The sequence below is a fragment of the Heteronotia binoei genome, chromosome 10, assembly GCF_032191835.1.
Source record: "Heteronotia binoei isolate CCM8104 ecotype False Entrance Well chromosome 10, APGP_CSIRO_Hbin_v1, whole genome shotgun sequence".
NCBI lineage: Eukaryota > Metazoa > Chordata > Lepidosauria > Squamata > Gekkonidae > Heteronotia > Heteronotia binoei.
In genome coordinates, this window is record NC_083232.1 from 30,343,157 (window position 1) to 30,366,524 (window position 23,368).

General features: G+C 44.2%; 1 protein-coding gene across 3 annotated transcripts in view; it reads right to left on the bottom strand.

The window, feature by feature from the left end:
* Positions 1-3,841: 3,841 nt before the first annotated feature.
* JCAD (junctional cadherin 5 associated) overlaps positions 3,842-23,368 on the bottom strand; it is a 93,633-nt gene continuing 74,106 nt past the window's right edge. For all 3 annotated transcript variants that reach the window (XM_060248223.1, XM_060248225.1, XM_060248224.1), the window contains exons 2-4: positions 22,030-22,387; positions 12,132-15,844; positions 3,842-5,961 (exon numbers count right to left, since the gene is read on the bottom strand). In XM_060248223.1, coding sequence (XP_060104206.1) covers positions 5,927-5,961; positions 12,132-15,844; positions 22,030-22,328 — 4,047 coding nt within the window. In that variant the 5' untranslated portion in view covers positions 22,329-22,387 and the 3' untranslated portion in view covers positions 3,842-5,926. The remainder of the gene's footprint in view (positions 5,962-12,131; positions 15,845-22,029; positions 22,388-23,368) is intronic.

The following is a 23,368-nucleotide window of genomic DNA, read 5'->3' on the forward strand; positions in this document are numbered from 1 at the left end:
TGGGTCTCCGTCACCTCCTCAGTGGCAAGTCTGAAGCCATTTCTAACCAGAACAATGTTAAGAAACTTCTGCTGCATTTCCCTGCCCGGGTCTCCCAAAGGAGCCAAACAATGTAAAACAATAAATATTTTAAATTAAAATGAACAGAGGCCATAGAGCTACTCCTGTACTCACAATCACAGACATGCAAAGGAACAGCAGAAAAATCTCCTTATCCCTGTATAAGCTGGAAAGTGGATAACCCAGCAATTCCCTCAGAAGCCACTGACAACACTGTTCTGTGGTCTGGAAAGGCTTGCAAGAGTTTTGTTCCCAGACTGACAGATGAGGGACAATAAAATACTTATTCCTGTTCATATCACTTGTTCTCTCTGAGGGGTTATTTATTTTTATATGAAGATCTCCTTGGCCTTCATTTTTTATTCCTGTCACCAAGGGGCTGCAGAGAACTCTCTGAATTCCCCCATCATTGAGAAGCTGGGAGGATGTGGCCTCCTTGACTATCTAGCTAAGTCTGCCACAGAAGTGTGGGATCAAATCCCACAGGATCCAGGATAGCAGGGCCTCTCACCTGCCCGCGAGCCATTCCGTTCAAGGCTTTCACTGAGTAGTAATAAGATTAAGAACAAAAGAACATAAGAGAAGCCATGTTAGATCAGGCCAATGGCCCATCCAGTCCAACATTCTGTGTCACACAGCGGCCAAATACACACACACACACACACACACACACACACACTGTGGCTAATAGCCACTGATGGACCTCTGCTCCATATTTTTATCTAACCTCCTCTTGAAGGTGGCTATGCTTGTGGCCGCCACCACCTCCTGTGGCAGTGAATTCCACATGTTAATCACCCTTTGGGTGAAGAAGTACTTCCTTTTATCCGTTTTAACCTTTCTGCTCAGCAATTTCATGGAATGCCCATGAGTTTTTGTATTGTGAGAAAGGGAGAAAAGTATTTCTTTCTCTACTTTCTCCATCCCATGCATATTCATATTCCCATGCATCCCAAGATTCTTCTTACTAAGTCACTCTGAGAGCTAAATACATAACAATGGAGAGTAGTATTCCCATGCAAGCCAGCCGACTTGCAAAAGATCTGCTTGACCATTAATATTGTCCCCAATATCCAGAAAGTTCCTTCATATTCCTCAAAGAAACTTTCTATGCCTGGAGTGACAGAACCCTGGACCCTGCAGTACAAGGAAAGGTAATCCCCAAATCCTTTTTGACTGTAATTAGTTTAATTATCCCAGACTCTTTATGCCCAAGCCGTGCTTGTGCTTCCTCTTTACACAGCCAGCCTGCCCCTTTAGATCAGCAGCACAGTGCAACCATCTTGAAATACCCTCTTTTGGGCTGTCATGAAATCTGTAACCTTCTCCATGGAAGCCTCCTCCCTTGCCAGCAGGCCCAGAAAGCATCACTGGGCTGCCCCGACTAGCTCTGAATCTTCTCCTTTTGAAAGTTACACTATGATTTTATTTATTTTTTTAATTATTACTCGACTTTGAGGACTGCAGAATTCTCTGGTGTGGGCTTTTTTGTTTTGGCAGGTCTCAAATGGCCACAGGAATAAACAGCTTTAAAAGGGGATTAGATAGATTTATGGAGGATAAGTCTACCTATAGCTACTAGCCTTGGTGACTGAGGGGAACCTCCATATTCAGAGGCACTAAACCTCCGAATCACAGAGCCAGAAGGCAGCATCAGGGGAAGGTCTCAGCCTCTGTGCCCAGAGGAACTGGTTGGCCTGGCCCCTGTGTGAGACAGGATGCTGGACTAGATGGACCATTGGTCTGATCCAGCACTGCTCTTTTCAGGTTCTTAAATGTGTTGTGATACCATATATGAATCATGATTGGTGTAACTGCAGGTTATTATTTGGTGCCAAGGTATTTCGTTAGTTTTGGATGCTGCTTTATATAATACAATTGTGAGAGAGATTTTAAAGTAACGGATTCAGTAAATCAACCCCAGACCAACAGTCCTTTCCTATGAAGTGCAATGGAGCCAGTTTGGTGTAGTGGTTAAGTGTGTGGACTCTTATCTGGGAGAACCAGGTTTGATTCCCCACTCCTCCACTTGCAGCTGCTGGGATAGCCCTGGGTTAGCCATAGCTTTCCCAGAGATGTCCTTGAAAGGGCAGCTTCTGGGAGAGCTCTCTCAGCCCCACCCACCTCACAGGGAGTCTGTTGTGGGGGAGGAAGATATAGGAGATAAGCCGCTCTGATTCAGAGAGAAGGGCAGGGTATAAATCTGCGGTCTTCTTCAAATCCAAGCCAGGATATAAAGACCTTTTCCATATGGGTTCTATGCCTCAGTTCATTGTTCTCAGGAAGTCTTTTCAGCTTCCCAACAGCATCACATTACAATTCCTGCACCTCCTGAGTCTTCCCTGGATTTTCTCCCATCTGTCCCCAAATCTGCTTTGCTGTAATGTTTTGACAGAAGATTTCAGAAAAGCCTGGATGGCAGCTATGTGGATGAGAAAGTTTGGACAGTCCTAGTCTCAGCCACACGACAACTTTTAGCTGTGATAAATCACACTAAATAATGCACTTCCCAACTGGATATTGCCACTTCGCAGTAAAAACCAGTTGGAAACTGCATTGAAAGTGGATTGAAAGTGCATTATTTAGTATGTGTGTGTGATCGCAGCCTTTATGTGCCCCACTCCCACTACCTGGGCCAGTCAACCCAATAAGGCTTCTCCCACTAGCAGCCCCTCCTGGCAAGCCAGCCCCATGACTGCTACACCGCCTCTTGGCTGCACTGGGCCACTGTTATACCCAGGAGGTTTGGCCCTGCCGGCCAGCTGGATTGTGAAGAAAACAAGAGGGACTCCCCCCATGGGGAAACGAGATGGGCGATCAGGACAGGGAAATGGTGGATGAGAGCTCGAGTGGTGAAGTGGGATTGGAAACAGGTGTTTCAGCCTCACCCCACACTGAGGGTAAGGTGGCGGCGGGGGGTTGTTTTCAAGTAAAGAGCAAGAACTCCCCCTTGTAAGCAAGGGCTGGCCATCAGTCAAAGGGTGTGTGATTGGACAGCTCCGTTGGGCCTCACCCCAAAGGGGACTGCAGATTTATACCCCCCCCCTTCTCTCTGAATCAGAGATGCTTACAATCTCCTATATCTTCCTCCCCCACAACAGACACCCTGTGAGGTGGGTGGGGTGAGAGAGCTCTCACAGCAGCTGCCCTTTCAAGGACAACTCCTATGAGAGCTGTGGCTAACTCAAGGCCATTCCAGCAGGTGCAAGTGGAGAAGTGGGAAATCAAACCTGGTTCTCCCAGATAAGAGTCCGCACACTTAATCACTACACCAAACTGGCTCACAAAACTTAAGGCTCATGGTTGGCCAGGGAGGAAGAGCACAGGAGAGACCTAGAGGATTCGAGAGAGCAATGGGTAACCCGTGAGCAGGAAAGAGGGGCTCGGATGTCTGCAAACCCCCCTCCTCCTGTATCATCTGAGGCCACTGCCAAGCTCACTAGCCTAAAAATCATGCCATGGAGGACTCTGCTGCACGGAACCTGCAGGAAATGAAATAAGGGCATGGCCCCGATGATCAGCTGAAACACAAAGATGTAATTGGCATAGCTGGACCTCATGAGCCATGGGGAAGCATGCAGCTTCCCTGGGCTGGATGACCAGAATGTTGGACTCACGGGGAAGGGGGGGGGGGTTCAGAGAGATGGATGGGAGCAGCTGCTGGGAGAGGGAGAGGCATTCTACTTGAACCCGGACACCGACTATGATACCAAAGTTTTGAAAAAACATATGGAAATGTCAGAGACCACCTCGGAACTCTAGCAGAAAGGAAACCCACAGATTCCGATAAAGCAAGCCATACAGCTTTATTTTAACATATGACAAACTTTAAATACTTAATAAAGATTCTATGTAATAGAATCACGTGTTACATATAAGCAGTTATGGCTGCCAAAAGCACATTAGGTGGATAGTTTAATATTTGGCCAAATTGTGGGACCACTGCAATAATAAAGGAAACTTGAAATGGTTTACAGATAAACATGGCTTTAGAGAAGAGAACTAAACATTTAAAAAGGCCAATATAAGCAGACACAAATAGATGTTCAGATGGGTGTTAGCAAACAAAACACAGAAGCACAGACATTAAAAGATCTATATAAATAAGTGTGGTGCACACTAAAATGGTATAAATCTAAAAGAATATACAGTTTTCTATACACTTGGAATACTTTTGAAAAAGTAGTTTTTGTTTTTTAAAAAGGTGATATGGCTTCTTCTCTGTATGGCTGCAGGAGTGGATCAGACATGGAATCCTAGTTTTAAAACAAATTAGTGTACTGCAAAAACCAATAGAGCAACAGCCCAATCCTATAAGCTGCTGAGTTCCCAATGTGGACACATGACCACTTCTGCTGCACCTAAGACCCCAGGACCTGGGACCGGTGGACCCCTCCGCCCTTGCACAGCAATCAAAATGCCAGCCAAAAGCTACCAAGTCACCAAGGGCAGGGGGGATGTGCTCTTATGTGCTGGGAGTACCATGAAAGGCAGGTGTAGAACTAGTAGCAAGAGATGGGACACAGCCGCCTGGAGAACTGGGGAAGAGGCAACCAACTGGGTCTCCTGTTCTCTTGACAAATTTGCACTGCTGCAAGTCATTACTTGCACCACCACAAATGAAGCCCTTCCAGGGGCTTTGGGCACAACCGATCATCCACACCTGCTCTTTTTGTGTGTGTGTGTATGTGTAATTCTAGTCTGTGGAATGTTCTGGCTGGAAGACTATGCCAGATTGTTTTCAGCTGTGTTCCTACCTGAAAAGCAGTGATCCAACCAAGAGAACAAAAATCTGTGTAAATACATAGACATTTTTAGAGAAAGAGATTTATATGGTTACACCCACGTGTATGCGCACATGCATACTTCTTCCATACAGTGACAGAAAGTGGCAGTCGTTAATAGAAGGATGTGGAATGTGCATGCAGGTGTGCCTGTGAACCCTTCCGCTTCTGAAAGCCACTGCTGCTTAAAAATAGGCAAGATACATCGTTCAACTCGGTCAATGGTTAACAATTGCTTACGCAGTATAAAAATAGATCCCATTGTACACAAAAAAGAGAGAGATTTGTTCTGTTCCACTCTGTGAAATGAGCAATTTGGTCACATAAGGAATTTGTAGTTATGAAACGGAAATGTGTGTGGAGGGGGACAGAACCAACACATTACTCAGTGCAAAAAAAGGAGGCAGGATGACATCAGGATTGTTTGGAAACAGCCAGTCCATAGCAGAGTCTGTCTCAATGATAATTAGTATAACGGCATGGCCTTTTTCCTGCTGGAGCTGAAGCTTTTATGTTCCTTGCAAATGGCAAGCAAGAAACTTAAATCACTGGCCCTTTTTCCAGTTGATTTTCCAATCCATCATCTTACCCACTGGCGTGCCTTTGCTTGAGCTGAAAGATCAGCAGCACTGCAGGCTGCTTACAGTCAGTGTTAAACAAAGCTCAGAGTTCAGAGGTTCAGATGGTTAGCTTAGAAAATTCACATTCTTTCAAAAATCATTTTGCTAATCTCCTCTGTTTATACTTCACACAGAGAAATAAGCCAAACCCGCCCCCCCATCCTGTTTACCGGCCTAGCTGAACAATGTTAAAATGACCAATCCATGCCAAGTAGAGGCATTAAGTCTTAATAATAAAAAAAAAACCCAGACAGATGGTCTCAAAATGGGAGGATTTTTAAACATTTTTCTCCCTTCTCTTCTATGCAAGCTCCATAAAGCAGTGGGAATAAGAAGCACTTATTTGTCCTCTGGCTTTTTCAGTACACCCAAGAGCATTCAAGCTGAAAGCAATTCCCATAAGATGGAAACCAGCAAAAATACTCCATGGAGGGTGGAAATCTCTTGTGCCAGTCTTTCGCATCACACCCTTTCCACTCTGGTGGGATCATATGCATCTGGAAAACAGGAAACACAGTCAGTATTAGCAACAACAATTGATCTTACCTTCTCCTTGCCTGGTAGTGTGTATGCAGGTTCTTTTCATTTTACAGAGGACTTGTACATTAGACACTAAGCAGAGAACTGCAGCTTTACAAAGCATTTTTAACAGGTCAAGAGCTCAAGTGTTTTTACATGGCTCATTCTCAATGACCATAGGTCATTGTTCCCCCAACAGTAATTAATAATCCCATTTCACAGACAGTTTACCAGGGCTGAATGGTTTGTATAAGGATACCCTATGAATTAAATACGATGGAGGAGGAAGAGACTGGATTCATACCTTGCCCTTCACCCAGAGTGGCTTACAATCTCCTTTCCCTTCCTCTCCCCACAACAGACAACCTGTGATGTAGGTGGGGCTGAGAGAGCTGAGAGAATTGTGGCTGACCCAAGGTCACCCAGCAGCTGCATGTGGAGGAGTGGAGAATGAAGCCCAGTTCTGTCAGATTAGAGTCTGCACTCTTCACCAGTATACCAAGCTGGCTCTCAGACTGGTAGGATATAAACCCAATCACACACAGCTCCCAATATTTACTATGCTATGCTATACTATAATATACTATACATTATACTATATCCAGTTCATAATTCATTGGAGTTTGTGCAAGCCCATCACTGGTTGAGTCCTGGAAAAGCAGAGAAGTCACCTCATCCAACACAAAAGTTGAGACCGACAATGGCTCACACATATTTGCCTTAGCTCAAGAAGGATGGGCTCAGAGTAAACTAATTCAGTAGCTAACAAAAGTAGAATTTTTGCTCACAAGACTCCACAGCTTAGAGAGAGTATTGGTTCAGAGGATACCTTATCAGTAACCAGACAAGCAACCACCTTCTCCAAACAGGCCAGGTATTGACTCTGAGTTTTACGCTCTGAATCTACCTATTTAAGGACCTAATTCTGTGACAGTCACTCAGTGGCCCCATGTGGTTCTTTGACATGTCACTAGTGACTCTTACAAGCATCCATCGAACTGAGCAAGGCCATTTCCACAGGGTTTCTGGCCGGTAGGCGGTTCCTTTCCTGAAATAGCTGCTGTTGCAGGGACCAAAGGATGGGTAAGCTGCCAGCCTCCCTAAGGTGCAAGTCTCATGCCCAGGATAAAAGGATCTATTTATTTAGGCTATTTCTATGCTGCCTCTTCAGCCAGAAATAACAATTAGGGCAACACAGTATATTGTCAAGACAAGGAAATACAAAATAGGTTATTATGATTATACTTAGTAACATTGTGTAGATTTAGTTATTGTTAATAGAATTCTTTGCATTTTTACAATTGCTGCCATAGTATTTACCTCTTCAGTCACAGCAGCAATGGGGGAAACTATATGCCTGACCATGTGTGGAAAACACCTTGGTTATCTTTTCTCTTCCATTCCTACCCATGACAGTTATTTTGATCTCAGATCCAATTTGTAGAAAGAGTAAGCTGACATTCCATCTCCCGCGTTGTGTTTTTAGGGCATGGGTACATACTGATGCTGAAAGTCAACAGCAAAATACTGCAAGTGCTACTGCAAGTCCCATCGACAGCGGGGCAGTCAAGTGTGCCCTTGTACGAGGACTGGTGGTGGAGTGATCCCACCAATGTGCCACCTTGCTCCTAAAAAGCGACGCTCTTCCCTTGTTGGATGGAGAAGTTATCATCAGCAAGAGAATCAGAAGACCTGAAAATCAGGAAAAAGTGGAAATGACGATATAAGCTGTTTCACACAGTCAGGCTATCATAGGATAGGTGTTCTTCTCTAGGCATTATTCTACCCAGGGCTTTTTTAAAAAACAGAAAAAGCCCAGCAGGACCTCATTTGCCAAGCCAGCCAGAACTGCATTCCTGTGAGTTCCTGCTCAAAAAAAGCCCTGACTCCACCTTATAACTGGAGAAACTTTGCCCTGAAAGCAGGAAAGAATTGGGGATGGGGGCGGGGGGGGGGGTCATGGAAGCATAAGGACTAGTAAGGAAGTGGTGGGGAGAGAAATCCTGCTTCGCAGTAGTATCCAAGCTGTGGCAAGCAATCTTGTGTGGAAATGGCCAGAACCTTGCTTTACTGAGCCAACAGGATTTATTTATTTATTTATTTATTTATTTATTTATTTATTTAAGATTTGTATCCCGCCCTTCCCACAAGTGGCTCAGGGCGGCTTCCAAGTTAACAAGTAGATGGAGATGTTCCTACTTACATTTCCTTTTGGAAGGCTAAGTGAAGCAGGATCTCGCCTAAACCTCGTATTTGAGATTGGGAAGGAATCTCTCCTAGATATAGACCAGAAAGAGGAGGATGTCTTCCCTTTAGCACATGGGTTGGCTCACATCCTTGACTCCTATGTAGAGGCCATCTTTATGCAGTGCAGAGCTCTCTAGTTATAGCACACAGAATTTCACTCATAACGCTAAACTGCCACTGACCCATTAATGCTCTCGTGTCCCATTCTTAATGGACCAAAAGGTAGATGGTTGCGCATTCTGGCCTTCTCCTTCTGTAGCATTCTATTGGTATCTAAGCAACAAGCTCAGACCTTTAGAAGAAATGTTTATATTTCTGTTGAAAACCTGTTCTTGTCGAGGGGGTCAGAGCTGAAGTTCAGTTTCTCAAAGCTGAAGAAGGTTCCACTAAAGCTGTTCTAGATGGAGCCAGCTGGCATGGTATGCAGTGCAGGCCATTGTACCAGGAGTACCTGCCTCATCTACAGACACTTTGCTGGCTTGAGCCCATCTTTCCTCTTATCTGCACGCAAGAAAAAACAGCTAGTTTGGTGTAGTGGTTAGGAGTGCGGACTCTAATCTGGGATAACTTGGTTTGATTCCCCACTCTTCCACATGCAACTGCTGGGTGACCTTGGGCCAGCTACAGTTCTCTCAGAGCTATTCTCAAAAGAGCACTTCTTGAAAGAGCTCTCTCAGCCTCACCTACCTCACAGGGTGTGTTGTCGGGAGAGGAAGGGAAGATTGTATGCGGCTTTGAGACTCAAGAGTGAAAAGTGGGGTATAAATTCAATCTCTTCCTCTTCTTCTAAAAACCCATCTCTGCCCCAGAAGACAAGGGTGGAGACATGGAGTCAGGCAATGGCAAACCACCTCTGAATGTCTCTTGCTTTGAAAACCCTATGGAGTTGCCTTAAGCCACCTGCGACTTGATGGCACTTTCTACCACCATTACCACCACCTCAGAAGACGCATGAACTTGCCAACCACAGAACTGAAGGCTATTGAGGGTGTTTTGTTTTGGTTTTTTGCTGGATCAACTAAGCCCTGATAGAGGGTCACTGGAAAAATGTACACAAAATCCTAAAAGTTCCAAGGGATTATGTTTAACTGTAGCAGATAAATTTAGGTAGGTGGCCATGCTGGTCTCAAGCAACAGAACAAAGTTTGAGTCCAGCGGCACCTTTAAGACCAACAAAGTTTAAATCTGGATATAAGCTTTTGTTTGCATGCACGCTTCATCAGATAGGAAGACGTATGCTATAACAGCGCGCCTCGTGGTCTCACTGATTCGCTTCTATATGCAGCTTATGGCTACCCCAGCCCCTCTTCAGCCTCAGTTCTTCCTTTTGAATTTTACCTCACGACTATGAAACTCAAGGAGTGGGTATAATATGGATTTCTCACTACTAGTCTCTTTGGGGGTTTTGTTTTGCTTTCAGATGGATATAAACTCAGTTTGTAGGGGACCACAGCAGCTTTGATAGCTTTCCCAATATACTGGCACCAGAGAACTTTAAAGTAAACCACAGTAATTTATTAACGTACACACACCGTCTCCAACTGGGGAATGGGAAATATATACATGGGCTATATTGTATCTCAAGCAGTTAACAGTTTCTTCGTAGTTCAGGCTTTATAATATCTAATTCACTTAGGTCTTTCAGGTTTCACAGATCCTATAGATTCCACTCTCCAACACTATTCTAGGTTCGCCTCTTGGATGTAATGTGCCAAGTCCCTTAAGTTAATTGGTGTCTCTTCTCCCAGCCCTTCAGACTTCTAGACCCACATCTTTCCCTCAACCACCTCTTTAGCTCTTAAGAGAAGTGTCTCTGTGTCTGTGACCTCTCAGGTCTTTTACCGTGACTCTCCTTTAGTCACACACAGCCCCTTGGCTGTCTTTATAGAGTGAACAGTGAGCTCTGCTTCTCTCGAAGACTCTCCTCAGCTCCTGTCTCAGCTCCTTCTCAGACCAACCGCTCTCTTCGGCAGCCTCCCTCAGACTCTGTCACTAACTGCACTCAGCCATTAGCTGTCAATCACCTCCGAGAGTTCTGAGCACTTTGGCCCCCACCCTCAGATCACCTGAAGCAGGCTCTATGTGTCCTTAGTTTTCTTGTTAACCCATTCATTACCGTCACACATGCATGCACACAAAAGCTTATACCCTGATTTAAACCTCATTGGTCTTGAAGGTGCCACTGGACTCAAACTTTGTTCTGTAGCAGGCAAAGAACATCATGCTATTACATTTTAAGAGACCCCTCATCGGTCATTTGTAACACAATGAAACCCAATTTGCCCACTGGAGAAAAACCATGAACACCAAGGGGCTGTTAACATCCATGGATTGAATCTTGCCTGCTGATAAGAAACAGCTCCCAAAGATCTGGCAAATTCTTAAGACCACAGGCTATGTAAACAAGTACAGTCTCTGAAAATGGCTCTTCTCTGAGGCCAACTCTCTCATTTTACAATTACAGGCAAATCTTATAACTTAGAAGTCACTTCGTAAATGACCACTCTCTTTGAAGAAGAGGCACCAGTGAGGGAAAGCCGCAGCAGGGTGGGGGTGGCAGAATTCCCACCCAGTATTTCAGATGTGATTTTGGAGTCAGAAGCCGCTATGCAACTTCTTGAGGCACAAAAACAGTAATTACAGTAGATACTTTATAAAAATACACTGTTTTATAGCTTGACTTTGATCCTTGCTCTGAAATCTTCCCTCCTGTCTGCCACTCAAATCCCTCACCGCTGCTCAAGTCCAAAACGGCAGTCCATCCTTAAAGTACAGGAGAGCTTTTACAGAGGGAGATCCCACTGCTTAAGGACTGATGCCTGTATTCTGCCATAAAGATTTGCCCATGAAGCTGCTACTGTGAACTCTGTGGTTGAAGAACTGGGGTTGTCTCAGGTCAAAACTACACTGGACACAGGCACGCTAGAAGGATCACAGCATGGGGTGTGGGGTAAACTCTCCCCCACTGCCCTCGAAAAAAACCCAGTCATTTCCACTGAGAAACAGGCAGATCAGGAGCAGCATTTTCAATTAGGGAAAATCTGCAAGAAGAAAGACTTAATATCCTTACCAGTATCAGACCAAAGACAATTCACCCCATCCCAGTGGCTGCTTTGTGGAGTCAAATTACATATCTGGATTTGCAACCACTGAACTCCAGGTTCACCTTCAGCAGAGCCATTATATTGATCAGCTCTATGAGTGACCATCAGTTTCATGCTGAAAAGGAGGGAGATTCAAGCACCCTGCCCAGTTAGCCCCAACTGTGGTTTAGTCTCTCTCTCACTCTCTAAAACCACTGACTTTGCTGTTTTCCAACACAACATATGGTATCTAAGCCAAACTGGTTGTTCTTTTAATTTGTTAATTGCACTATTTTGCCATAGATTCTAACTTGATACTATTTCTCATGCTTAACCACTGCCCACCAGCTATATGTAACTCTGCTCACTGTACTCCATTCCATTGTCTGATGAAGGGTGCATGCACACAAAAGCTTACATTCTGAATAAACCTTTGTTGGTCTTAAAAGTGCTACTGGGCTCCAATTTTGTTTACACAAGGGGGTTGTAACTTCTAGTTTTTACATAAGACATTGCCAATCATATTTATCTTTCCAGGTTGTGCAAAGAAGAGTCATTTGTCATGGCAATGTGGCGTGCAAAACATGAGCGCTTCAAATAAATATATGAAAGTCTCTTACAATCCAGTGCACCAGATTTTACTAGGGTGAAAATTCCAGCCACCAAATGATTGCTTTTTTCTTTGTAATTGAATAGCAGCTGCAGTGTACCCAAGAGAAGAAGGATTTGGGGCTAGGGAGAACCCTTCCTTTGAATCAGATACTAATCTCCCATCAAAGCACTAACCACACAACCCCCTGGAGAGGCTCTGATCTTACCTAAACAAAACAAATCTCTTCCTGTCTTCCTGTCGCTTATGTTGTCCGAGAGTCCATTTTCAGCCAGTGAGATTATGCGCTTGGAGACAGAACTTCCATGGGACATCTTGCGAGCCAGTTCATTACTACCCAAGGAGGTGCCGTTTCCTCTTTCTTCCACCTTCCTCACCTGCTTATCTTCATCTCCATCTTCAACAGAATCTGCATTTTTGATGCTCAGACGCCTCATGCGAGAAACTGAGTCCACTTCCTTCATCCTCACCAAGCGATCCATGCCAGCTCGACTAGGCGGAGATGCAAGCTTACCTTGCAAGGTCTCGATCACTTTGGAAGTGCTTCTGACTCTTTTTTCCACACCTGATAGGACTGAGTTTCTTTCACAAAATGGAAGTGCAACTGAGTCGGGAGGGGGGTTTTGGTCTTCTCCTTGCCTGTCAAGGCCTCTGTGAGGTTCACAATGCTGTTTCTCTAATGCAGCTTCTTGGTCAGATTTCTGGTCTTCCATGGAATCCAACAAGACGTTTTTGTCTCCAACAAAAAGGGAGCTTTCCATCCAGCCGCACTTCCTCCTTCCCTCATAAGAGGTGGTCTCCGCCTCCCTCTTCCTACCCAGTGCCCTCTCTGCTGACAACTCAAGGCCCTGAAGAACACTATCAGAGTCAAAATGTTCTTCCTGAAGCGCCCTGCTACTGGGCACAAGTGACTCCACAGCTACATCTATACCCAAAATCCTGGCTGCTCTTTCCTGAAGTGACTCATTTGAGGGAATCTCTGTGACTTCAGGTTTCCCATAATCAAGCTCCATTGCACCAGGTGCATGGCCATTTTCAAGCCCCACAGATCTCAAATCTGGCTCGGACAGACCGTGAGTCCTGTTTGTTAGAGACAAACGCACTCCAGACCCTCTCTCGAAAGCTAGGTTATTCCAGGGCACAACATTATTCGTAATCCTATCAAAACGAACTGCATCATCTCGGTAGTTTTTAATGTGGGCCGTTTCGCTGAAGCTGACTCCATTGAATGGATTGTCATGATTCCCATCACTGTAACTATCCAACAGAACCTTTTTAACTGGGCAGGGACTACCTGCCTCTTTCATTATCCTTCCCCCAACTTCCCATTTTCTTGGTTCTGCAGTAACATACCCATCTCCTGGCCTAACTGATTCACCAACCTCTTTCGCATGCAAGCAGCTTTGCGATCTACCATAAACGCGAAAGTCATTACCTAAGACCCTGGCTCTCGAACTTTCAGACTGATTAAAATGTTCTGCTTTGCTTTTCTCTCTGACCTGTTGAAATACAGGAGCAACTAGCATATCAGTCTCTGACTGCGTGGAGGGTCTGCAGTCCTGGCTCATTCCCTCAATTCTACAGGTCTCGTTCTCTTGACTTCCACCCTTCTCCTCACCCCTCTCCTGCTTGTCCTCCTTTTCCACACCATCTTCATTACTTTCTTCCTGCTCTTGAAGCTCCTTGTTAAAACTCTCCAGCTCGCTTATCACATCCCAAGGGCGTCGTCCAACAGGCTTCAGAAGGAACTGCCCAAACAGCTCCTTGCTACTGCGGGTGGCACTGGCATCCTCCCTGAGAACACAACTGGTTTCTCTGTCTTCCCCGGGAAGTCTTGAGCACAATGCACAAGGTGGGTTCTTCTGGCATGCCTTTGGAGCAACTACTGCAGTCCTAGAAACCAGCCTACTGCTGGAGGTGTCAAGGTACCCTTCACTTTTCACCCTGTATGCATCCTGCCAATGTTTCCTGTCATCAGCAGGTAACGCAGTTGACATTACTGGTTCTGTAATGGAGACCGCATTTCTTAACAGCAGAGAAGATGGTCCCTTAGTTAGTCCAGTGGGCTCAAAGTCATGGGAAAGCTGCAAGTGTTTTGGTTCTTCTGCGAAACTGGTCTGCGTTTGCTGGTCTTTGTAGTGGTCACTTGGCCACGAGCCAGAATACTGCAGCTCCTTGTGTTTTGTGGTCTGCAAGAGTCTGAGGTCATTCGTTTGTTTGAACTCTGGTCTCCACGATTCTTGTTTTTGTAGCTCGTTCTTGTTGGTCATGTTTCCTGTAAGGGCTTGGAGCTCCAAGTCGGTGGAAGAGGTACTTAGGAGACTTTGTTCCTGCAGAACCCCGCTGTTATCAAATCCATTCTTCTCAACGGCACCCTGTGTTAAGTTGTTGTTCCTATCAGTATCTGGCAGGTTGAGTTCTGATTTCACTGGGACAGAGACCAAGCAAAATATAGTCTCGTTCATTTTTTTCTTTGAACTCCTCTTGCTCTGAACCTCCGTTCCAGGTTCAAATGTTTTTACTTTAGTAACCGTCTCGTGGGGTAGTTCTGCAGGGGGGCTCTGTGCAAGCAGCCTGCTTTTGGAATACTGGTGACTTGTGTCACTACCTGCGTCATAACAGTCTCTTTGGATGGGTAAGGCACAATCGTCTTGATCTATGTTAGACTCTGCTAGCCATCTGCTACCGTTTACAGAGCCACCAGAGACCTGGTGGCATTTCACAGCAGTACTAGCGAGCGAGTCTGACACATCCAAAAAGGCACTGTTGTATTCAAGTTCCAGAGCACTCTCTTGGAAGGCACAGGGACTTTCTCTGTTGGCATCTCCATCCACTTTGCTCTCCTGGAAACTATCTGCATGTGCTATTTTAATATGCCTGATTCGAGGGTCATCAAAAGGAATGTACTGGACAGAGGACAGGTGGCTCTCCACATGCTTACGAGGCCTTTTCTGGTCATGAGGAATCTGTTCATTTTTACAGTGCTGGTCTCTAGTCCCACCATTACTACCAGAGGGCTGATAACTGAGGATGGCTCTTTCCACTGGATGCTGCAAACTGTTATTAAAGCACATGTCGTACTCAGGCACTTTGTTGGGTAAACGTTGATTTGTACTTTGCTGAACTGGAGATTTGTAACACGGGGGAGGGATGTACCCAGGGGGCTCGAGACTGGGGTCCTGAGCAGAGCCATCCTGACTGTGCTCGTTACCTTTGGTCAAATAAGAGGTGGCTTCCTCTTTCTGTTGGCCATCCTGAAGCAAGTGTGTTTCCAACCTCCCCCTGGTTTGCCAATGAAGTTCATATGAAGGAGGTTTCAGCGGTCGGCCGTACTTCGGCTTGGGCAAAGGAAGAAAAGGAGCTGTCTGCTCAGTGTGTTTGGAGGTTCCCTGGGCCAATCCAGTTTTGGGATGAGATGTTGTTTTAGTTCCACTCAACGAGTGATTGTTCACCAAGGAGGGCATTTCAACATACCTCAGGCTCTCTGGTGAAAGAACTCTTGGCAAAGACTGAGATTTCCCTTTATTACGGGAAGCAACAGCAGCTTCTCCACCATGCCTGACTGAGTATGGATCTTGAAGCAACCTCTCTCTGTCGCCATCAGACATGAGCCCCACTAACTTGGTTGGCAGGTTCCAGCCTTCTGTTCTTAAACTGTGCCATCTGTAGTCACCAGGGGGGTTCCATTTCTCCTGCAAACCAGTTCGCCTCGTTCTCTCTGTCCCTCCTCCTACCTCCCATTGGCCATCTTTATCATGCCCATATAAGACACGGGGTGCTGCTATTCCTTTCATTTCAGAGTCTCCTCTGTCAGTATAGCCAAACAGTGAACTAAAATCTTGGCCTCTTCTTCTCCAGTAGGCAAGATCTTTATCTGTCTTTGGGTGCAATGAAGAAACTACCTGAGGTTGGTCATAAAACCTACAAGAAAGAAAGAAAGATATCACTGAATAGAATAAACACATACATTTTGTTTCTTGCATAATAACAAGACACCAATAGGAAATCAAAGCCACTAATGCTATTTCCCCTGCTAAGATCTTGGCAGAAGCTAGAAGAAGAGACTGGATTTATATCACTTCACTTGAGAGCCTCAGAGCGGCTTACAATCTCACTTTCCTTCCTCTCCCCACAACAGACACCCTGTGAGGTAGGTGGGGCTGAGAGAGCTCTGAGAGAACTGCTCTGAGATAACAGCTCTGAGAAAACTGTGACTGACTCAGGGTCACCCAGCAGCTGCATGTGGAGGAGTGGGGAATCAAACCCAGTTTCTCCATATTAGAGTCCACCACTCTTCATCACTACACCAAACTGGTTGTCTCATGTACTATGTTCCCATGAGGAGCCCTGCAACAGCTCTAGCTATAGCTGCACTTAATTAACAATACAGTAATTTTATTTAATGCCATGCATATGTGTTAGAAATGTTTTGTAGCAATGCATATGGACAAAGCATTATAACATCACTAAGGGGATATCACAGATAAGCAGAAAAATAATTAACCAAAGAGAAAAACCAAAAACAAGCTGCTGAAAACTGAGAATGGTCCAGGAAGCAGGGAATATTGAGGGCAGTTGAGAGTCCGATAAAGAGTGTGTGTGTGGGGGGGGGGGGGGTGAGACAGAGAAGAGAAGAAAATGCCTGCTCAAGTCTCAGAGAATTACAGAAAGGGAGATTCAGTTGTGTTTATTTTCAGCTAATTTATTTCCCTGACTTAACCTGGAAGACATAAGAGAACATAAGAGAAGCCAGAGTCCAACACTCTGTGTCACACAGTGGCCAAAAAACCAGGCACCATCAGACGGTCCATCAGTGAGACCAGGACACTAGAAGCCCTCTCACTGTTGCCCCCCCCCACCAAGCACCAAGAATACAGATCATCACTGCCCCAGAAAGAGAGTTCCAACAATACGCTGTGGCTAATAGTCACTGATGGACCTCTGCTCCATATGCTTATTCAATCCCCTCTTGAAGCTGTCTATGCTTGTAGCTGCCACCACCTCCTGTGGCAGTGAATTCCATGTGTTAATCACCCTTTGGGTGAAGAAGTACTTCCTTTTATCAGTTCTGATCCGACTGCTGAGCAATTTCATTGAATGTCCATGAGTCCTCGTATTGTGAGAAAGGGAGAAAAGTACTTCTTTCTCTTCTTTCTCAGACTAACCCACTCTCATCAGATCTTGAAAGCTAAACAGGGTTGGTCCTGGATAGTACTTGGATGGGAGACTATGAGTGAAGCCCTGGATTGCTATGCAGAGGCAGGCAATGGCAACTGTTTGTCTCTCACCTTGAACACTACAAAGCTCCTTAAGTTGGCAGAAACTTGATACCACTTTCCATTACCAGTTTATTCCCCTTGCCCCCAGCTGCAGGGACACTCAGTTTGCTCCTTCCAACAGCAAAGTTCACTGCTGAGTCCTAATCAGGATGGCAGCAACACTTGAAGGCAGCATGGCATAAACTAGTCTCATCAGATCTCAGAAACTATGCAGGGCCAGAACTTGGACAGATGACCACCAAGGAAGACTCTGCAAAAGAAAGCAACGACAAACCACCTCTGCTTCTTGCCTTGAAAACCCCTCACTGGGCTCAACATAATTCCATTGTGACTTGATGGAACCTACATACAGTCATCAGGGTCCATGACTGACTGCCACAAGCTGCTGTTGGTATGGTCTTGCCTCAAATTCAGACCAGCCTATACATACTGGGTGAAATGACTCCCCCCCCCACAAGGAATCTCTAGAAGTCAAATCTCTGGATGGCAAGCAAAAAAAATCTTGTTTGCTATAAACTCATGCCAACGTGTGGAGGAGATGAAAAATCAACCTTGACTGAAGTAGCACATGGATGTAGATCAACTAGGAGAATCCTCTGCAATTCTCATGTGTTCAGTTTGCTGCCGTGTGTAAGAGCCTGTGGAATCAGACCAAAGATCTTGCTTTGGCCAGCAGCCAACAAGATGATCTTTGTTTCTGGTATGCCAGAGGGAATGTAGAGTGCTAGGTAGGAAGGTAAGAACTTTATCCTTCTAAATAGAAACACTTTCTGTGCCTTATTCAATCATTTTTATTTATGGACATGGGTTCATCCTATCAAGCAAAACTGTTCAGAAGAAACTGGGACTTTATATTTCATCAAAAAGATTATAAAACAAATCATCTGGGTGAGATAAATGTCCAGCATGAAAAACTACTTCCTCCCCAGGGCACCAAAATGAAAAAAAAAAAGATAATACTATTCACATTTTGAGACTATGGTCTGCATGGCACTTTCATTGTTGGCAAGAGAGCAGCACAGAAATCCCCTGCTAAAGTGGACCAAACAACACAGCATGGAAAGGGGATTGCCTTCCTTCTGCATGGCCTACCCAGTCACACTACAGGAGAGCTTTACTGCCTGAAACAGAAAACAAAGGAAGCAAATTATGGAGATTTATCTTTGTATAAAACAGCCCCTATGTCAGAAGTCACCTAAAAATGGCATGGTCAAGTTGCCATGCATGAACAATATGACTTGGCCAGGTGATAACAAAAGTGACAATGGAGTAGGCCTCATGCATATTTCTGTCCATGTGACTCTCAGTTAGTTGTTCTGTAGCCCTTCTGCCGTTGCGTTGGAAGTGTGGTAAAATCTTCCTTGCCACTTGGGTACTGGAAGCCAGGAAGGCACACTGAGGCCTTGTTCAATCACTTACATAGGCAATGAGAAACTGGATGAGATGGAGGCTCCAGCATGCACTTTTGTGCACCCAATTTGCTGCATGGAATACCAATTTTGGGGGGAAAGGATCAAAATAAGTCTGCACTTTGAGGGGAGGGATGGTGGCTCAGTGGTAGAGCATCTGCTTGGTGAGCAGAGGGTCCCAGATTCAATCCCCGGTATCTCCAAAAAAAGGCTCCAGACAAATAGGCATGAAAAACCTCAGCTTGAGACCCTGGAGAGCCGCTGCCAGTCTGAGTAGACAATACTGACTTTGATGGACCAAGGATCTGATTCAGTAGAAGGCAGCTTCGTATGTTCACAAGCAGGTGTTTGCACAGTGGCACCTACCGCACAGGATGCATGGTGTAAAGGAGGAAAGTATGCCCTTTCACCACTGGACAATCATCCCAATCCAGGAACGTGCTTGAATCAAATCTTGCAAAGATACCACTTAGTTGAAAAAAATAACCTCTTACCAGAGATCTATGGAAACTAGAGATACGAAGGCCTGGAGGGAACACCCTGGAACATTAGGGGATTTCTCTCCCCCCCCCTTTTTTCTCTTGAATTTTTTTTTGCAATTTTTCCAATGGAAAAATTGGAAAAAATCAGGGGGATACTGGAAAGGAACTCCTATGAAATACCTTCTATTCTGAAAGGAATAAAATTCTTCTTAAGTAAAGTTTTTCACATTCAAAATGTTTGGCATGATCAAGTCTGAGGACTTTCTCAAATTTTCCCATGGAAAAATTGGGAAATCTGAAGAAGAGATTTTTTTGGGGGGGGGACCTTGTACCGTAGACAGATATATTCAAGTGCATGTTTCTTTAAATGTAAATAATTTTGGCAACAATTAATACATTATGTGTTTGATGATAATCCATTATTAAAGAGTGTAGTGTTTTCAATTTTATAAGGTTTAGTTTAATACCAAACTGGCAGTCTATCAATTGTTATTTTGTTACAAGTTTCTGTCCAAATAATACACTTTCTTTTGTAAACTACATATTTTGTTTTCTGCCTTCAAGCTTCATTTCCTTACCTCTCAGACAGCAAAAATTAAACATACATGTGCTATGGTAGCAGAAGATACTGCATTTTTTCATGGTTTCTCAAATCCTGGGTATACTTGCATTTTATAGCTCTAACGGAAACTAAAACCTAATTCACTCATTATGATTTCGGTGCTCTGGAGTTGCATAACTGGAAAGTATATTATCTCAGTCCTCCTGATAGGTGTGGTTGCATGAACATAGCAACATGTTTATTTTTTAACTCTAGCAGACATGAGCACATATCACTAAAAAAAAATCTGGGTTTCCAATTGTGCATACAAGACAACGAAACCAACTGCATAAAGAGACAGCACTACACACTGCTGCCAAAATCCTAACAACTACATGAGGCTCAAGAAATGAAGAGAATAGGGAGCAGTGTTTGGGTTTAACTGAGAACAACTTGTGGTCTCAGCATTGTCTTCTAGAATAATCTCTGTCATTTCCTTTTGCTCATGTTTCGCAGACTGGCAGTTGCAGGAACATGATTACAGAGCATGTCTCTTTGAAAGCACCCAAACCTTCCTGTCCAGATTGTGTGTGCACTCTTGAACTGAAACAATCAGCTGCACGGCAGCAGAACTGCAGCAACACATTTCACAAACTGAAAACAATGGCTCTGGATGGTTTTAATGATCCTTTTCTAGGCACTTTTATTTATGGTGCTTCCTTGAAAAATGCTAAGGAGACCTGGGGATCCTCCAAAGCATCTGTGATCCAGGAACCAACTAGGCTGTAACTAGCATTGCTTCATCCTCACCATCACCACAACTATATACTCACACAACCTCAAATCATTGGGGGGGGGGGATGTTCTTTTACAATGGCAGCATTCCACTGTTGGTTGCTCTACCCACCTCTTCAAGAAAATGAAATTGGTATCTTTTGAAACTTTACACAGTCAGGCTGTTACAAAGGAATCACTGGAAAAATTCTGGATGTACTCCAATGTCTAACATTATCTATATACTAACAGCAAGGCCAGTCAAATCTTTGGATACTTAAATCTTGTGACTGGAGCTGTGAATGGGGGCATAGGTTTGCAGAAAAATCTGAAATCTGCTTTTAAAATAACGGAGTTTCTAAAAAACCCCCTCCAAATTATAGCCTATAGCACCCACACCCCAATGTCCAGGAATTTCCCAACTTGGAGTTGGCAACCCTAACTGATCTCTGTAGTTGGGAGATCCATTGTTATTCCAAGAGATCTCCAGGTTGGCAGCCCTAGAAGAGAAGGATGCTGCTTAAAGGGCACTTGGTGTAGCTAGTGGACTGATCAAAGCCACCAAGTAATACACCGTCTTTCAGTTTGCAAAAATATATTATAAGGATTGTGTACAACACACAATAAACAATACAACAATGATAGAAGCCAGCGGTGCTTCCGCCGGCCTCTGTCATTATTGTATTGTTTATTATGTGTTGTACACAATCCTTATAATATATTTTTGCAAACTGAAAGACGGTGTATTACTTGGTGGCTTCGATCAGTCTACTAGAAGAGAAGGAAGCAGGAAAAGGGAAATATGGGGCTTTCAGGAATGGGAAAGAGGAAATAGTGGGGGAGGGAAAATGTGATGCCTCCTGCAAGTCCTTGTGGGTTTCCACTTGTTATAAAAAATAATGAAAAGCTTTTGGCAGCAGGGACAGTTTCATAGGGCTTTTGTGACTCTGGAAGCTGGTTCCTATATGCCTGAAAAATTCTCCTCCCAAACCATTTCCATCAATCTGTACCTTCTTACCTTAATGGGTGCTACTTGCCCATCATAACAGCTATCTCCAGCTTGGAAAATGCAATCTGGGAAAGGGCCAGATCTTCAGTAAATATCCCCAGGATATTATTTTTTTTAAAAAAGACACTATCATGTTGGTCCAGGAGGGAAGGTGGCATGGGCACAGTATACTCTGATCTCACCAGATCTCAAAAGTCAAGCAGGGTCGATACTTGGAAGGGACGAGGAAGACTCTGCAGGGGAAGGCAATGGCAAACCTCCTCTGCTTCTCCCTTGCCTTGAAAACCCCTTGCTAGGGGCACTATAAGTCAGCTGAGACTTGATGACATTTTACATACACACACACACACCATATTTGTCCCAGGCTAATTATCACAGACTGATAACTTTAAACAGCTATGGAACTGATCAAGAGAAGTTTCAGGTTGTTCTGGATTTCTTCTTTGTATTGGCATTCACAAAAAGGACCCAAAGAGAGTGTATCATTTGAAAAGGCTGATGTCAGAATGTGGTTACAAGCAAAGCAAAAAAACCCCCAAAGGATGGTGGAGAGCTAAACACAGACTTTAGACTGCGTCTGCAAATCAACATGTAGAAAACCCAGACTCTTACCTCCCTTCTGAAGCATGAGTATTGGCCAAGCTTTGAAAGTCCTTCTGATAAACAGATCCAGGCTGCTGCCCTTGGCTGATGTAACTACTTTCATTGTCATTCAGGTGGCTTTTTGTGGCAGTTTTCTTCACACAAGCATAGGCTCCAGAGTTAGTTGGTAATCCATTTAGTGTTCCATGAACTGGCCTCCTCTCTGCCAGTTCATGCTGATTTCCATCGCATCTGTTCTCATACAAACTGGCAGGAGTTTTAGACAATTTGTATCCATGAGAAATGAGGAGGTCCTCAACACTGAACATGTTGCAGGGGCTTCATTAACTCCTGTGACCCCAGAAGTTCTCTCGAGCTGGGGCCATCACTGAAAGAAGAAGTAAAAGGGCTTCAAAAATAAGGGAAAACTTATCTCTGCACTTCGTAAAGCTTCATCCAACCATTTTTTTTAAAAAAATATTAATTATATGCAGACATTTCAGAGAATCCCAGTGAATCTTGCATTATAGTACAGTGAATTTATTTTATTTAGATGTTTATACCCTGCTTTTCTCCCTCATAAAGATCCAAAGTAGCTTATAATATCATCTTCCCCTCCTCCCATTTTTATCTTCACAACTACCAGACTGTAAGGTATTTAGGGCTGAGAGAGAAAATTCCTGGCTATAGGTCACAAAAGCAAGATTCTATGGCCAAGTGGGGATTTGAACCTTGGTCTCACAGATTACAGACAAACACTGTAACCATCACACCATGCTGATGTACTTTACAATCTTTATTTTGTTCATCTGAACAAGTTGCTTACTACTATTGCATACACTGTGAACTTTGGCTTGGAGGGAGCCAATACAAGGCACAGAAAAGAATTTAACCTAGATCATATGGAAAAGGGATATCTTGCAACAAATCATGTTTTGTATTCAGAGCCATTCATATTTTCAGTGGAAAAATGATTATTGGTGTACATGTCTTTGTGAATCAGCCTTTTCCAAAGATATTGGGGGGAGCAGTAAGCACCACAATTGGTCATCTGCGGTCCATCTTTTCTTTACTATTTCTGCAATCCTTTTAAAAGATAGCAGTGTTTATACCAGGGTTGATATACACTTGGAAACATATCAAATTCACCTTGGCACATAGTATTTTTTTTATTTTGTCCCAAATATGTGGATGATTTAGGAAACAATGAAGAGATAAAAGCTAGTTGATGGAGCTCTCCGTTCCAGGAAAAGGTATGCCACTGAGGTATGGGCCTTAAAGATGGTCATACTCAGAGAGATACTTCATGTGGTAAGCTTTGAGTTATTCAAGTACACAGCACTGCCACTTCCCAGCCCCTCACTTTTAA